The following is a 17520-nucleotide window of genomic DNA, read 5'->3' as shown; positions in this document are numbered from 1 at the left end:
ACGGCACTCCGGCCTGGCAACAGAGTGAGATTCCATCTCAAAAAATAATAATAATACAAAAATTAGCCGGGCGTGGTGGTGGGCGCCTGTAGTCTGTAGTACCAGCTACTGGGGAGGCTGAAGCAGGAGAATTGTTTGAACCCGGGAGGCGGAGGTTGCAGTGAGCCGAGATTGTGCCACTGCACTCCAGCCTGGGTGACAAAGCGAGATTCCGTCTCAAAGAACAAAACAAAACAAAACAAAACAAAAACCTCTGGGCTCTGGGGCCAAGGGCTCTTGTTGAAGGGGAGGTTCCAGACGGGGATCTGAGCCCACATGCCCTGCGTGTGCCTGACTCAGACAAGGGAGGGTCTTGAATTTCCGGCACAAAGATTCATTGGATTTTGCCATTAACACTGGGGGTTGGGGGGTAGGCCAGATACACTGGCTCATGCCTGTAATTCCAACATTTTGGGAGGCTGAGGTAGGAGGATTGCTTGAGCCCAGGAGTTCGAGACCAGCCTGGGCAACATGAGACCCTCTGTCTCTCTCTCTCTCTCACACACACACACACACACACACACACACACACACACACACACACTCACTGGGGGGACACCTTCTCATCCTTGGACCAACTCAGCCTTCTTAGTTCTTGAGGTTTTTTTTGAGACAGAGTCTCACTCCGTCGCCCAGGCCGGAGTGCAGTGTTGTGATCTTGGCTCACTGCAAGCTCCGCCTCCCGGGTTCAAACAATTCTCCTGCTTCAGCCTCCCGAGTAGCTGGTACTACAGACTACAGGCGCCCACCACCACGCCCGGCTAACGTTTTTTTTTTTTTGTATTTTTAGTAGAGACGGGGTTTCACCGTGTTAGCCAGGATGGTCTCGAACTCCTGACCTCATGATCCGCCCGCCTCGGCCTCCCAAAGTGCTGGGATTACAGGCGTGAGCCACCGTGCCTGGCCAATTCTTGAGGCCTTATCCCCACCCCAGGCCCAGCCCCTCCCTATCATGGCCGGGGTCCTTTGGAGGAGATGCCGAGGGGCTGGAGGGACTCCCCAAATTAGCACCAATAAAGGAAAACCTGGGAGCCCATCGCTGGTGTGGCCGCTGGGACCTTTGTTTCAGGAGCCGCCGAAAGTTGGCTCCTTGTTTCTGGACGGCTCCTCGAGGGAAAAGCTGTTAACACCACGCCTGCGGGGTGACCCAGACGCTCCACTTCGGGGAAATGATCCCGAGGACATGGTCCAAAAGGAAGAGAAAAAAATTAAAAAGACATTTGTACCAAGATGTTCACAGCAGCTCGGTCTGCAAGAGCCAAAGGCTGGAAGGGACCCAGCAACTCGCATCGTGGTGGCATCAGCCAGACCTGGGCTGGCACCCGCCTGCTGGCACAGTGACCTTGGACAAGTTCCTGCAGCCCCTGAGAACCTCAGTCTCTTCTTCTAAGCATCCGCCGCCTCGGGATGGGGAGGGGCTGAGCCTTCGGGACACCCCCCAAAGAACCACCCAGGCTGGGGATAAAACCTGGAGAAGGGCTGACTCAGGCCGGGCACGGTGGCTCACGCCTGTAATCCCAGCGCTTAAGGAGGCTGAGGCAGGCAGATTACGAGGTCAAGAGATCGAGACCATCCTGGCCAACACGGTGAAACCCCATCTCTAGTAAAATACAAAAATTTATTTGTGTGTGTGTGTGTGGTGGCGGGCGCCTGTAGTCCTAGCTACCCAGGAGGCTGAGGCAGGAGAATGGCATGAACCCAGGAGGCAGAGCTTACAGTGAGCCGAGATCGCACCATTGCACTCCAGCCTGGACAACAGAGTGAGACTCCATCTCAAAAAAGAAGGGAAGGGTGGGTGCAGGGGCTCATGCTTCTAACACCAGCACCTTGGGAGGCCAAGAGTAAAGGATCACAGAAGCTCAGGAGTTCAGGACCAGCCTGGGCAAGATAGTGAGATCCCGTCTCTACAAAAAATACAAAAAGTAGCCAGCGTGGTGGTGCGCACCTGTGGACCCAGCTACCAGGAGGCTGAGGTAGGAGGATTGCTCGAGCCCATGAAGTCGAGGCTGCAGTGAGCCAAAACTGCACCATTGCACTCCAGCCTGGGTGACAGAGTGAGACTCTGTCTCAAAAAAAAAAAAAAAAAAAAAAAAAAAAGGCTGACTTGATCTTGGGGTGGGTGGGGAGGGGTTCCCCTCACAAGCTTGAAAGGTGAAATCAAATGACTAAATGACTCGAAATTTTAGGCCTTCTTGAGTCTAGACAGGGCATGAGGGCTCAGGCCCCCAATCTGACGCATCTGCTCAGCAACGAGACCCCCAGGGCCCCAGCACCGAGTGGGCTGAGGGGATGCCACCCGCCTGCAGCTGGCTCCCGGCCCCTCAGCCCCAAGGGGGCTCACCGTGGAGCTCAGCCCCAGCCTCACTCTCTGGATTGAGACCTGCCTCCCACCTTCGAGCACCAGCCTTGGGACAAAACAAGCAAGAAAGATCAGTTGAGAAGGCCACAGGGCCTACAAACCTCCCCCACAAGGGGAGGGGAGAAACTCCCAGGGGGCTCCAGAGACCACCAAGGGGGACTTAGAAACCGCCAAGGAGACCTAGAAACCACCAGGAGGACCTAGAGACCGCCAAGGAGACCTAGAAATCACCAGGAGGACCTAGAAACCGCCAAGGGGGACCTAGAAACCACCAGGAGGACCTAGAAACCGCCAAGGGGGGACCTGGTTTTAAACGGCCATATAACATGACAGCCTCCTTTCCAGGTGACGATTAACAGACATTCTCCCCTTTATTCTCGGGGTCAGATGGGGGCAGGTACCACACCTCCCCTCTGATGGAAGTGGGGCTGCAGGATGAGACCCCAGGACTGTCCTCTTATCTATGGCCCACACTGTCTGGAAACTTCCTCCCTTGAGCGTTCTGCTCCTGTGTCCTGGGAAAGGACTCCTCAGCCCATCTTGCCCAGCAGGGCAGTATTCCTGGGGATTACGGGGGTCGGAGCAGAGGGGCCTAGGAGAAGAGACAGGTGGGGTGGCCACCCTGAGGGTCCCTCGTGGGGCGGGGCCTGCCCGTTCCAACCACAATGCCTCCAAGCAGGGCTTGGGGCCGCAACCCTTGTCGTCACCAGCCAGAGGTCGGAAGGAAGAAGGGCGTCCACACATGTCCCCTACCAAGGGAAAACCGAGGCCTGGGGCAGAGGGGACCCCAGAGCCCTGCAGGGCATCACTGTCTCTGCCAGTGCACCCCAACCCTCTCCTTGCCCAGCACTAGACCGAGTGACCTTGGGAGACCCTCTCCTGCCTCTCGCCCTGGGGAGGGGGAGCCAGCTCCAGAAGACAGGACACCAGAGAGGGGACCTGGGGTCAGGGGAAGGCCCAAAGCCCACCCCCACTCCCCCTCACACTCTGTGCAGCCGTGTCCGGCAGCCCTTTCCCCATCCGGCCGCCATAGGGACCCAGGTGGGCCCCAGCAGTCTCCGGGCACCCTTTGCCCTCCTGGTCCAACCCCAGTCCTGAGCAGGGACAGGCCCCCCTCAGCTGTCACAGGAATATCAGTGACCATCATTAAATCCTGTATTTAAAACCCATCCCCGACAGGTAACAGTGAGGCCTCTACGAGGGCCCCTTCCTTGGAAACGAGGGGGTCCTGCCACTTCATCCAGCTCAGCCCTCGCAGGCAGGGAGGGAGACCAGCTCCGGAGGCCGGGGATGAGGCTGGGTCCCCAGGGAGACCTTCCAGCCTCAGCTCTCACGCCTGGGGGACCGGAGGAAGCCTCAGACCCCCTCCTACTCCAGAGTGGCTTCAGTGGGGCCCCCGGCACCTGACACCAATGTGAACTCAGCCCTCCTCCAACAGCCGCCCAGCCTCTCTCTCGGCTCAGACAGGGAAACTGAGGCTCCTCCAGCCATAAGTGAAACAGTGGGATGGGAACCCAGGCAGACCACGTGTCATTCTCCTGCCCCGAGCTCAGGTTTCTTCCCCTGGAAGTTCCCAAAGCCGACGCAGGTCCCCGTCTCTCCAGGGCTGGATGAAGCTCGGGGGTGGAGGCCGCCGACCCGGCTCCCAAACCCCACGAAGACACCAGGTCTCCTGGCAACAGAAGGCCCAGGACCCTTAGCCCCTTGGATCCCAGGGGAGGGCCTGCCCAGGGGGTCTTCAGCCCCTGCTGGAGCCTGAGTCCCGGGTTGGGGAACGGGCGATGGCAGCCGGGCCCTCCCCGCAGGAGCCCAGCCTCAGGCCAGAGGCCGTCCAGGATTCACAGATGGGGTAAATCCGGGAGAGGATTAGGGGCCGGAGGTCGGTGATTAAGGGAGAGCCTCGGGCCGGGGGATTAGGGGACAGGGCTCTCAGCTGCGGAGTCACAGACAGATCCGTGGCAGGTGCCCGGGATTAAGAAAGGGAGATGCTACGGGCCGGGAAAGGGGGGAGATCTCGGGTTCCCGGGTGATCCCAAGACGGGGCAGATGTTCACCGAACTGTCCCGCCAGGCGCCGGGGCACACGATGACCACACAGGCCCAGCCCCAAGACAGACACATGGGATGGGCCTGTCAGCCCTGGGCGGGCGGGAGGGCCCCTCGGAGGAGGTGGCGTGTGGGTGGATGAGATGGTGAGGGGAGGGCGGTGCCTGAAGTGGGGCAGCAGGTGTGGAGGTTGATGCTCCGGGTTCCCTTCAAGGCCGGTGGGCGGCCTCGGGACCAGGGGACGTGGGCGGACATGACGGGGGAGGGCTGGATCCAGGGAGGAGGTAGAGGTGACAGGGAAAGAAGGACCGATGTCTGGAGAGGCCCATGCTGGCAGCCGGGGAGGCATCTGGCAGCTGAGAGGCGGCCAGTGCTGTTTGGGTGCGAGGCTGAACCGTAGGGCGGGGGGTGAGGCAGGGCCCGGCCCAAGTGAGTGGGGGTGCTAATGAAGGGGGCTTGAATATGTGGGTTTTTAGGTTTTTTATTTTTTTGAGACAGGGTCTCACTCTGTTTCCCAGGCCGGAGTGCAGTGGCACGATCATAGCTCACTGCAGCCTCAGCCTCCTGGGCTCAGGTGATCCTCCCGCCTCAGCCTCCAGAGTAGCTGGGACTACAGGTGCAGGCCACCACGCCTGGCTAATTTTTTAACTTTCTGTAGAGACGGGGGTCTTGCCATGTTGCCCAGGCTGGTCTCCAACTCCTGAGCTCAAGCGATCCTCCCGCCTCTGCCTCCCAAAGTGCTGGCATTACAGGCGTGAGCCACAGTGCCCGGACAAAGATGTCCGTTTTCGAGCAGGGAACATAGGGAAGGCCCTGAAGAGAGCGGGGAGGGCTTGGCCACCCCGACCCCTGACCCCTCCACGCAGACCAGAGGGCAGGCCACTGCCACCTGGGATATGGGTCCGTGCACACCCCACCATCCTGCACACGCTGGGCCTTCCTGCCGTGACCGGAGCCAGACAAACCCTCGCCTCGCCCTGCCCCCGGGGCTGTCCCCTCCGGGATGATGGGGGGTTTATTCCCACGTCCTAATGCTGGGATTCATCACTGCGGATTTGCAGAGCTGCACCCCCAGGCTGATCTCCCGCTGACCTGCTCAGCCATCTGAGGCGGGGCCCAGGGGCCGCCTCTCCTGGTGGGGTCTTGGAGCAGCCCCTCCCCGACCAGTCCTCTCGGGGACCCCAGGGGACATAACAGATCCTGGCTTTGGGGAGCATCTCATCTGTCTCCCCTCACACGGGGCCTCCCCAGCTGAAGACAATTCAGAAACACAGACCTGAAAGTCAGCAGCAGCAGGAGACCGCAGGCCGGCCACAGGGCACTTATCCCTGGAGCTGGACCGAGGGCAGTCAGGAAGCCGCCAGCCTCTCTCCACCCGACACCTGCCCTGTGCCCCCCAGAGCTCCTAGGGCACAAACCCCGGATCTGCCCAGGTCTCCACCCTGCCAGGTCTGCCCAGCACCCTGGGTGACACCGGGGGCCGGCGGGGGTGGATGACAGCAAGACTTGGAGAACACGACCTCCTCAGACTGTCCCTCCCTGGGCCTTCACGTCCCCTCCAGCCCCAGCCCCAGCCCCTCTCCTGCGGGGACGCCCTCCAGCCCCTGCCCCTCTCCTGCGGGGACGCCCACCAGCCCCAGCCCCAGCCCCTCTCCTGCGGGGACGCCAACCAGCCCCAGCCCCTCTCCTGCGGGGACGCCCACCAGCCCCAGCCCCTCTCCTGCGGGGATGCCCTCCAGCCCCAGCCCCTCTCCTGCGGGGACGCCCTCCTTTGCACGACTCAGGCTTTCCCAAGTGGACCTGTGCGGCCTTTAGAATCAGCGGCGGTTGGGGTGAAGGGAGTAGGAATGAACTATACTTATTTTTGACCTACTTTTGCTCTGGGAGGCACAGAAGACCCTGCCGCAGCCCCGGGGGTTCCATAAGGCCAAACCCCTACCTTCTTGGTTTTCACACCTGTTCCAATTCAGGCACGAACCATAATCACCTACAAAGAAGGGAACTTGAGCCTCCGGAATCCAAAACCTTGAACTTGGGTCCTTGAACTTGCTTTTCCACCAGCACCCCAGGGAAGCACCCAGCACGCCTCTGGGGACTTCCAGACGTCAGGCCGGGGTGTGGAGCCACCCACAGCCCCAGAGGCTCAGGAATAGACCAAGTGCACTTCTGTTTCCGTTTCTTTTTTTTTTTTTTTTGAGACCAAGTCCCACTCTGTCATCCAGGCTGGAGTGCAGTGGCGCGATCTCGGCTCACTGCAACCTCTGCCTCCTGGATTCAAGTGATTCTCCTGCCTCAGCCTCCCGAGTAGCTGGGATTACAGGCGCCCGTCACGATGCCCAACTAATTTTTGTATTTTTAGTAGAGACGGGATCATCTCACCATGTTGGCCAGGCTGCTCTTGAACTCCTGACCTCAGGTGATCCACCCGCCTCGGCCTCCCGAAGTGCTGGGATCTCAGGCGTGAGCCACCACACCCTGGCACCAACTGCACCTCCGAAGGGGCCAGCCGCCCAGGCCTGAGAGCCGAAATCTGGACCCACGTCTGCCCAGGACCCACGTCTGCCCAGGACCCACGTCTGCCCAGGACCCGTGCTCTGCCCCTCAGCAAATTCAGCAAATATGTGGCACCTGCTGTATACTGGGACTGGGACGTGGGGAGTGAAAGAGGCCACTTCTGAGCACAGGAGCAGGGTGGACTTGGGCGTGGCGGAGACAGCCGGGCAGTGAGGAAGAACCGGGGTGAGGGCGTGCCTGGCGGGCACAGGCTGGGCAAGGAGCACAGTACTCTCTCAGCAGGAAAGGGAGGTGAAGAGAGTGTGAGACGTGAGGCCGAGACATTGGCAAGGCTGTGAAAGACCCCATCCTTCTCCCTCATACCATCCCCACCGTGCAATTGGGGAAACTGAGGCAGAGGGGCCCAGCGAGGACCCAAGACACCCAGCCGGGCACAGGAGGCCCTGGGCCCGAAGCCAGCTGGGGCCAGACTCCTGAGTCAGCTGCAAATGTAGTGGCCCCGTCGCTTGCTGTGGGCTGCCCAAAAACACCCTCTACAGCAGGGTCCGGCCCCCAGATGCTCCACGATGCTGCCTCCTGGCCCGGCTCCGTGCCCGGCTCCCGCTCCCGGCTCTTCCCTCGGCTGGTCACCTTTCTGCACACATTCCCGTCACCCCTCAGCCACCTCAAACGCCTCCTCCCAGCCAGGGCTCCCCTGCATCCCCCACACCTCCTCATCCCAGCCGAGTGGGGGCGGTTCCGGTTCACAAACACTAATGGTCTCCTTCCTGGTGCCAGGCGGCTCGGGCCAATTTCCCGGGATGGGATCCACTGGCAAGAGACAGGGGGAGTTCAAGGAGGGGGGATGCTGCTGGCCTCTGTGCAGGGACCTGGGGGCTGGGGCGGGAGTTGCCCCCTCCTTCTTCCTCTGAAATCTCGCTGCAGATGCGGCTCCAGCAGGGACGGTTACTACACCACCGGGTTGTGAGGAGAAAGGGCAAATGTGAAAAGGCAGACACGGGCCCCTCCCACCACTGCATACATGGTTTCGAAAAATTAATATTCACAGGCCGGGCGCGGTGGCTCACGCCTGTAATCCCAGCACTTTGGGAGGCCGAGGCGGGCGGATCACCTGAGGTCAGGAGTTTGAGACCATCCTGGCCAAGATGGTGAAACCCTGTCTCTACTAAAAATACAAAAATTAGCCGGGCATGGTGGCGTATGCCTGTGATCCCAGGTACTCCGGAGGCTGAGATGGAAGAATCCCTTGAACCTGAGGCAGAGGTTGCAGTGAGCCGAGATCGCACCACTGCACTCCAGCCTGGGAGACACAGCGAGACTCCGTCTCAAAAATTTAAAATAAATAAATAATTAATATTCACACAAATATCACCCACCACCCACCCCTAGGCGCCCCCAGAATGCCTTCCTCCTCCCTTGGTCTGCATGGGACCTAGGCAGAGGCTGGCCGCCTGCTGGTCAGGAGCGTGGATACCTGGGCTGTGCTGCCCAGACAGGATCCCAGGTCCAGCCCTGAGTAGCTGTGTGACTCTGACCAAACGACTTGACTTCTCTGGGCCTCTCTTTCCTCCTGGGTAAAACGGGTTAGCAACAGCGCTCTCCTCACCCTTACAATAATTAATATTATTAAATCAATCCTCAGAGGTGCTTCCGACAGCCCCCGGCCCAGCGGGGGCTTAGGGAGCTTTTGAGGTATTCTTGGGGGTCTTTTTCCACACTGATTCAGTGATTCCACACTGGCACAGGTCCCAAGCCTGGGGAGGGTCGTAGGGGCCCCGTGCACCCAGCTTGGCAACATCGAAATCCTTTTTTAAAATCTGACTGCCATAACTCCCCTAGTCCTGAAAACAGGCCCCGCTAACCCCATTCCCTGCCTGCTCAGTTCCAGGGTGGGGCCGCACTTGGTCCACACAGGGGCCTCTGAGCCCTCAATGCCTCAGAGCACAGAGCAGGGCCACAGCCTGCCCAGGCCTCCAGGCGACCACGCCCAAGGAGGGAAGAAGGATGAGGGGCTTCACTCCTCCTACCGGCCTTCCCCCCAAGCTCCAGGATCAGCCATCAGCCCACCTGCCCCCCAGGCCACCGACCGCCCCTCGGCAGCCAGGGGGTCGCTGGAGCTGCCCAGGGGAGGGAGTGGCTGGTGTGGGCCTCCACCTGCCAGCCCCCACGCTGCGGTGCACTCATCTCTGTCGAAGGTCGTGCTGGAGGGGACGGAGGGGAGTGGGCACGTTCTGCAGCTCCCTCTCCACCGCGTCCCTCTCCGGTCAGGGGGTGCCACTGCCCGACTGGAAGTGGGGCCAGGCCGACCAGCAGCCCTGCAAGTCCAGTCCTTCCCGCTCACTGTCCGCATTTCGCAGGCCAGAGCCCAGACGCTGACCAAGCTCTCCCAGTGGGGCACAGAGGCAGGGTGGGAGGGGCCGGACACAGCCCCTCTGGGGGTTTCGGGGCTCCTCCCACCCCTGGCCTGTCTGGAAATCCAGGCTTCTGGTCAAAGCTGTATTCACGTCTCAGGAAGGCCTGGGGTGGGAGGGGGATTCCAGGGCCTTCCTCCAGGCTCTGTCCAGGACGCATGTGCCCCAGGCCTCAGTTTCTCCAGCCAAGCACTAGAGGTGCAGAGAAGCCGGGGAAGAGAGAACCCCACAGCATCCCTGCCCAGTTCCGGGGGTCCAGGGTCCGTGGGGGCTGTCCTGGGGCGCCCAGGCCTGGAGGAGAGACAGGCGGGAAAACCGCAGGCTTCCCAGGTCCGGCGCGCTGTCCGTGGTGCTGAAACCGCGCCCACCCCGCGCGCCCGGCCTCGCTAGCCCGGCGGGCCCCACCTACACCCTCCACCTACACCCTCCACACCCCACCTCACACCCCACTCGTGGACACACAAACACACACGCATCCCTCCATGGTCGCGCGTGTGAGACCTGCCTACGGCTCACACTACTGCCCACCGGTGCACACCGGCCCCGGGCGCACACCCGCACGCCCGCCACCTGGTCCCAACACACACAAACCACACGTCCCGCCAACATAAACCCACCCGAGGCGCACACGCCCGCGACCACCACGCAAACACACTCCTGGAGACACACCTCCCCAGCCACAAGCTCGCGCCCCGGGAACCCCGCCGCGGTCACGGGCCCCTGTTCACACACAGCCCACGGGGACACGCGGCGGTCTCACTCTCCGGCCACAGCACGCACAGCCCAGGAACCAGGACCGCAAACATCGGTGGCGGTGGCCCCGCGCCGGCCCTGCTCCGAGCCTTCCACGCATTAGCCGGCTGGATCCACAGCGGCGTCTACACACCCACCGCCACATGCGCGCACCGCCCGCGGCTCGGGTGGAGCGGCTCCCGGAGACATAGCTTGGGGACCCGCACGCTTTCCAGGCCCGCGGCCCCGGGCGCGCCTCCTCGCAGGCGGGGCGCGGGTGGACGCCGTGGGAGCCGCTTAACCCCCTCTCCCCCGGCCTCCCTCGGGCGCGTCCTTCCCGGGCGCCCTTCGTTCCTCCTCCCTCCCGCTCCGCCGCCTCTCTGGGGCCCACGTTCCCCTCTATTCGTCCTCTCCGCCCCTCTGCGCTCAGACCCTGGCCCCGCGGCCCACCCCACCCGCCGCGCCGTAGGGCGGAGGATGTCGGGGTGCGTGGGAGGGGGGAGCTCCGGGGTCACCCGGGGAGCCCCCCAGAGGCGGAGCCTCGCGCGCCGGGGTCACTCCGGGGCGGGTCCCAGACACGCCCGAGGTCACCGAGGAGCCCCGAGGTCATCGGCCGGGCGCGCCGCCCCGCCCTCCCCAGGCGCTCCAAGGACGGCCCCCGCGCGCCCGGCTCCCCGGGCCCCCTCGCGCCGACCAGCCCTCCCGGAGGCGGTACCTGAAGTCGCTGTACGGGTGGATGATCCAGGCCCCCGCCGACTTGACGCGCTCCTGCTCGCGCTCCACGGCCTTCTGGCTGCCGAACATCCGCAGCGAGAACTTGTTGACGCCCGGCTGCAGGAGCGCGCCGAACTGGCGCTGCATGAAGCTGGCCTGGCTGCCGCGCGGCTCCCCTGCCGGGCCCGCCTCCTCGCTGCCCGCCTCCTCCGCCGGCCCCGGCCCCGGCGCGGGCCCCGAGGCCGCCCCGCGGCACGAGAACGACACCTTGGGCCCCCGCACCGGGCCCTCGGGCCCCGCGGGGCTGCACTGCGGCTCGCCGCGCCCGCACTCGCCGTTCGGGCTGCCCTTGGCCGTGCTCGCCGCGCCCGGGGTGCCGGGGCGGCCGCACGAGCTGTCGCGGCTGCGGAGCCGGCCCCGCGGGCCGCCCTCATCCGCCGCCTCCGGGGGCAACGCCTCGGCCCGGGGCGGCTGCTGGGGGGGCGCGGGCCCGGGGCCCGGGGGGGGCGCGGGCGGCGGCGGCGGCGGCGGCTGCTGTTGGGGGGGCGCGGGCGGCGGCGGCGGCGGCGGCCCCGGCGCGGGGGTCGCGCCCGGGCTCTCCCCGGGCCGCCCGCCGCCCCCGCGCGCGTCCATGGCGAGGCGGCGCCGGGCAGTGCGGAGCGGAGCCGCCGCCGCCGCCGCCGGCCGGAGCCCGAGGGAGGGGGGAGGCGGGGGCGGGGCGGGGCGGAGCCGCGGGGGGCGGAGCTCGCGGCGGGGGAGGGGCGGGGGCGGGAGACCCGCCTCGGCTGCGCCCCCTCCCCCCCCGCGCACCGCCTCCGCTCGGCGCCGGGAAACTCGGGCCGCGGGGTCGGGGGCGCCCCAAGGTCACGCGGCCCTCTCCCCAGGAGGGGAAACTGAGGCCCGCGACGTGTAAGGACGCGCCCAAGGTCACCAGGCCCCGCTGCCCGGCCGGAGCCGCCTCTCCCGCGCCGCGGCTTCCACCTCTGTCCGGAGGTCACCGGCGCGGGGAGGGTGGACGCGGACCTGGGAGACGGGAGGCCTCCACGGCCAGCACCTCCTTGCTTTCTGTAGGTTTGAAGACTTCCACGACGAAAGGGTGTTTCTAAAGGCCACAGGAGCCCTTGCTGGGTCGCCTGTGGGCCCCGGACAGAAACCCTTGAGTGCGTGGGGAGGGGCAGGCCGGCTTGGGGGCCGTTCTGGGAGACTCAGGCACTCCTCTCCCTGGTCTGCATTTGAGGAAACTGAGGCCAAGCCCAGCCAGACAAGGAAAACTGGAAGAGCCACCCAAGGGTGTGGGGTTCCCACCCACCCCTCAAACAGTGCCCTGGGGAGCAGTGCGGGCGGGGGGCCCCTCTAGGTCTGGTGGGCTTTAGATTGGGGTCACAGGGAGACCCAGAGCCCACTAGCGCCTTCGCACAGGTACCAGAGCGCCTTGCCCCGGGGTTGCCTCCTTTCCCCAACCCCTCGGACTCCGGGTGCAGCTGTGCCCCCAGTGCCCCCAGTCCCCAGCTCTGAGACAGGTGCTTCCCAAGGCTCTGCTTCTGGGCCGAAGCCGGCTGGGCGTGGGGGCTGCTTGGTGCCAGGCGACATGAGGCCTCTGTCCCTAGCCACCCAGCCCACCAGACAGCCGGGAGAGGGCAGGTGAGGAAGTTGGCAAGTGAGAGAGAGGAGACAGACAGTCACACACGAAGAAGTGGAGGCTGAACATCCCCACCTGGAGGCAGGAGGCCCTCCTGGGACCCTCCTGGCACCTGGCCTGACGTCCTGTCAGCCACGATGCCCCGTGTGCCGGGTGCCCCCTGCCCATCTGCACCTCGAGGCCACCGGGGCGGAGATGGCCCTCTTCCTACACACAGGAGGCACTCAGTGGTACTTGAGGGAGGGCCAGCATGTGCCCGGCTGACAGTGGATGGGCTGAGCCCGACCGTGTCTCTCGCCCCGGCCTGGCTGCCCCACACCCTGGGGATCCCTGCGCCCCCACGCCGGCCCCGCCAGCCACCTCCGCATAGGCGGGCAGGACAGCTGTTCGTCCCAAGGTGGTGCGGGAGAGGCTGGGCGGGCGGCACAGTTGGCAGTGCCAGGCTGCGGCCCGCCCCGAGGCAGATGCGTGCTCCAGCTGAAGCGGGTTCTTTTATGTTCACCCTGGGAAGATGTCAGGCCGGGCAGGTCGCCAGAGCCCCGGGGCTCGCGGCTGGGAGCAGGGAGGAGGTGGGACCCGCACCGCACGAGAACCGCCCATGCCTGGCAGTGGGAGAAGCAGAAAGACGCCTCCTGCAGGCGCCGGCAGAACCTGCAAGTCACAAGGGAGGTCGGCTCGGGGTCCTTGTCACCAGATCCTGGCGACGGCTCCGCAACCCACAGGCTTACCCAGGCCAGTGCCTGTCAGTGTGCACGGGGACCCTCCCTGGCCTCAGCACACTCGCTCTGACCCCTTGCCCAGGCTGGAGTACTCTGCATTTATCTGTTTATTATTTATTTATTTATTTATTTATTTTTGAGTTGGAGTCTCACTCTGTCACTGCCCAGGCTGGAGTGCAGTGACATGACCTCGGCTCACTGCAACCTCCGCCTCCCGGGTTTAAGCGATTCTCCTGCCTCAGCCTCCAGAGTAGCTGGGATTACAGGCGCCCGCCACCACGCCCGGCTAATTATTGCATTTTTAGTAGAGACAGGGTTTCGCCATGTTGGGCCAGGCTGGTCTCGAACTCCTGACCTCAGGTGACCCATCCGCCTCGGCCTCCCAAAGTGCTGGAATTACAAGTGTGAGCCACCCCCCGGCCATGCTCATTTATTTTAATTTTAAAAATATTTAAAAATTGAGACCAGCCTGGCCAACATGGTGAAACCCCATCTCTACTAAAAATACAAATATTAGCCAGGCGTGGTGGCGGGTGCCTGTAATCCCAGCTACTTGGCAGGCTGAGGCAGGAGAGTCGCTTGAACCCAGGAGGCGGACGTTGTAGTGAGCTGAGATCACACCATTGCACTCCAGCGCTTGGTGATAGAGCAAGACTCCGTCTCAGGAAAAAAAAAAAAAAAAAGTTAGCCGGGCGCGGTGGCTCCCGCCTGTAATCCCAGCACTTTGGGAGGCCGAGGCGGGCAGATCAGTTGAGGTCAGGAGTTCGAGACCATCGTGGCCAACACAGCAAAACCCTGTTTCTAATAAAAATATAAAAATTAGCCGGACGTGGTGGCGCATGCCTGTAATCTCAGCTACTCAGGAGGATGAGGCAGGAGAATCACTTGAACCTGGGAGGTGCTGCGAGTCAAGATGGCACCACTGCTCTCCAGCCTGGGTGACACAGCGAGAGTCTGTCTCAAAAAAAAAAAACTTATCAAGCACCTACTCCAGGCCTAGTATTCAGAAGAGTACGGCTGACTCAGAGAGCCAGCCAGGGGAGAAAGCTGGTTATTGCAGTCAACCTTATGAATAGCAAGTAAGATACCGTCCAGCAGAAGGTGGCCAGCATTGTCCAAACACTCGGGGTGGGGAGGGGGCCAGGTGCTGGGAGAAGGCCTGAAGGAAGGGGTGCGGCCCGGGAAGCTGCAGGAAGCTCTGGGCAGGCAGCATAGCCTGTACGAAGGCCCTGAGGTGGGACCGTGCCTGGCTTGTGTAGGGAGCTTGGAGATCCAGGGCCTGGCCCCTCAGTCAGTCACATTGGTCTGTGGCCTAAAACCACACACGGCTCCCAGTGCCTTTGGAAGAAGGTCCGGATCCCTCCTGCAGTTTGTACTCCTCCGCCCGAGTCTGGCCTTTGTGTGCCTGGGTCCCTGGATCCTGGACTCCCAGACCCCTCCTCGCTGAACCTCCCCAGGCCCTGCCATTCCCTCCCCAGGGTCTTCCCCACCTCCCCGCCCCCTGCAGCCTCTCTCCGCATTGTTTACCGGATTTACCAACCTCGGACCTACATTTCCCACTTAGTCAGGACAGGTCCAGTTCGCATGCCCTGAAAGCTTATACAATTTTGGGGCCTTTGGAGTGAAAAGCAGTTTAAGACCAGGAAGACAAAATCAGGCCAGGGCAGGCACTGAGCCCGCCTGGAAAATCTGCAGTTTGACTCAATAAGTAGTAAACGAGCCAGGTGGAGGGGTGCGTGTCATCTGTGGTCCCAGGTTCTTGGGAGGCTGAGGTGGGAGGATCACTTGAGCCCAGGAGGTTGAGGCTGCAGCGAGCTGAGATCAACACCACCGCACACCAGCCTGGGTGACAGAATGAGACCCTTGTCTTGAAAAAAAAAATTAAAGAGATGAGCTGTGCACGGCAGGCCTGGACCTGCGTTTACAGCGGAGGAAACAGAGGCTTAGGAAAGGGGGTGGCATCCCAGTCTCAGCCACACACGCAAGCTCCATCTCTGCAGGAGCACAGCCCTGAGGGCCCTGCCCCAGGCCTCCGTGTCTACAGCGATGAGAGCGGGGCCCTCAGTCTTGCTGGCCTGGGATTCACACAAGTTTCCTTCTCCCTGCTGGGCTCGCCTTGCCCCAGGAGCCTGGTGAAAAATATGGGGAAGACCAAAGTCTTTCCGCAGGGGCCAGTTCCATCTCAGCAGCTCCTTCTCACTCCTTCGGCTCTGCCCTCCACGGTGGGACCTTGGATGTGTCACTGTCCCTGCCCTGAGCCCCTAGAGTGGGACGTGCTGCTTAGAGCCACAGCCCAGAGTGGAGGGGATGGGGCAGGGGCTGGGACCCTTGTTGCCCGGCAGGCGCTGTCCTTGTGGGCTCCCATTGGGGTGGGGGTAAGAGGGAGGAGAGACCAATTTGCCCAGGACAGGAATAGGCAGCCCAGCTGCAGGGCCGCGGTGGGGTCCAGCCCATGAATGAACTCTTGTTCCTCTGGCCGCCCCAACCCTACCCCTGTCCACCGGGAGCTGGGACTCCTGAGACTCCAAGGTTCCCAGGGGAGCCCTGAGGCCTTTTCCTGACACTTGACAAGGATGATCTAATCTCATCTCATGACCTGGCAGTGGTGACTTCCCCATCTCACCTCCGGGGAAACCGAAGCAGGCTTCAGTGAGTTGCCGCCAAGAGCACCCAGGGACAGGGTGGACATCGGGCTGGGCATCCACCTCCGCACCCCACGGTGGGCACCCACCGACGGGGTGGACATCCACTGCTGCACCCCACGCTGGGCACCCACCGACGGGGCAGACATCCACCTCCGCACCCCACGCCAGGCACAGGGCTGCGTACCCTAGTGACGGGTTGGACGCCCACCACTGCGTACCCCAGTGCTCATTAAATGTTTGTTGGATGAACAAGGACACTAAATGCTGAGGGCAGGTGTACAAAGCTACATGCTGAGTGGTTATATTTTTGCGAATCAGGTTTACATTTCTGTGTACAAATAAAAAAGACAAAGTTAGTGCCCAGGAGTGAGGGGCTGCTTTCTCGGGCGGACGACCCTGCACGGACCCAGGCCCCCCATCTGCCAGTCAGCACCCCAGGAAACCCGCCCGTCTCCTGAAGCTGCCCTGACCTGTAACTCCCACACCTCCCACCCAGTACAGAGCACGAGGTGTCCACAGGCACGGTGGGCCCACACCTGGGGCTGGGGGTGCGGCAGAAAGATGGACAGAGCCCAAGCGGGGAGGTGGGGGGAGACCTGAGCTGGGGCCCACCTGGGCCGTGTGACCGGCGATGCCCCCAACGCGCCCTTTCCCCATCGTCCTGTTGGCAGCCTCCATCCCACTGGACCCTTCTGCCTGTTGCCCACGCACACCCTCCAGCTCCTGTCCCCCCACCTGCCCAGGTATACCACAGGTTCCTCATCAGTCTGAATGCAGACGTGGCAGCCCTATTCACAGGTCACTGAGCACACGTTTAGTGAGTGATGCCTGGGACTCTGCGTTCTCAGCTGAGGAGGGGCCGTCAGGCTGTTCGGGCAGAGGGGCTCCAGGGTCTGCCACACGGGCCAGCCCCACTCAGCATGGGCGTGCAGCGCCGCCTGGTGGCAGCCGGCAGGGAGGGCCCAGCTGTGGAACCCAGCAGCTCCCACCTGGCAGGGCGGTCGCTGCCAGGGACCCTGAGCCGGCCTCAGATCCTCCGAGGCTGTGCGGCACGAGGACCAGTGGCCAGCTCCGGATGTGGGCCCTGCAAGTCCACTGCTGGCCCAGCAGGATCAGCGCCGGGAGAAGCTGCCGCCCGGGGCCCGTCACTGTTGTTCAACTCCCCCTTTGCACAGCCCTGTGAGGCCAGAGATCACGAGCCCTTTCTTGGCTTCTGTGACATTAAAATGTATTTGCCCAACATGGGAACACACTGCCTTCCCATCTTCCCGGTTCCTGGCTTCTCTAGGAACCCACCCAGGATCCCTAAGCCCCCACTAAGCCTCTTTTGCTTACCTCCACCGAGACCCCCACTCAGACCAGCACAAGGCCCAGTGCCGCACTTGGCATGCAGGGCTGACACAGCCGCTGCAAACCTCCCTCCAGACCCAGTTACGCTGCAAACCTCCCTCCAGACCCAGTTACCAGTCCTGCAACTTGCGACCTCCACGCTCTAAGCTCCTGGTCCCCCAAGCTCTCCAGCCCTGCAACCATGTCTGTTCCGTGTGCTGGACAGGCAGGGGCTGGGCATCCCTCAGCCTCCAGGCACCAGCTTCACGCACCCACTCTCCAAGAGCTGCCAGGACCACTCCAGAACCTTGCCCAAGCAGCCCACCCAGGAGGGTGGGGGCAGGCAGCAGAAAGCCTCAACCTCTGTCAGGCCC

At 62.8% G+C, this 17520-nt stretch overlaps 1 protein-coding gene across 1 annotated transcript in view; it reads right to left on the bottom strand.

Annotated features, from left to right (window-relative positions):
• HCN2 (hyperpolarization activated cyclic nucleotide gated potassium and sodium channel 2) overlaps positions 1–11512 on the bottom strand; it is a 32818-nt gene extending 21306 nt beyond the window's left edge. Inside the window, exon 1 of the mRNA XM_054473570.2 lies at positions 10816–11512. Coding sequence (XP_054329545.1) covers positions 10816–11447 — 632 coding nt within the window. The 5' untranslated portion in view covers positions 11448–11512. The remainder of the gene's footprint in view (positions 1–10815) is intronic.
• Positions 11513–17520: the final 6008 nt, after the last annotated feature.

The sequence above is a fragment of the Pongo pygmaeus genome, chromosome 20, assembly GCF_028885625.2.
Source record: "Pongo pygmaeus isolate AG05252 chromosome 20, NHGRI_mPonPyg2-v2.0_pri, whole genome shotgun sequence".
NCBI classification, from domain to species: Eukaryota; Metazoa; Chordata; class Mammalia; order Primates; family Hominidae; genus Pongo; species Pongo pygmaeus.
The sequence above is the reverse complement of the archived record's forward strand: the minus strand, read 5'-3'. Positions and strand labels throughout refer to the sequence as shown.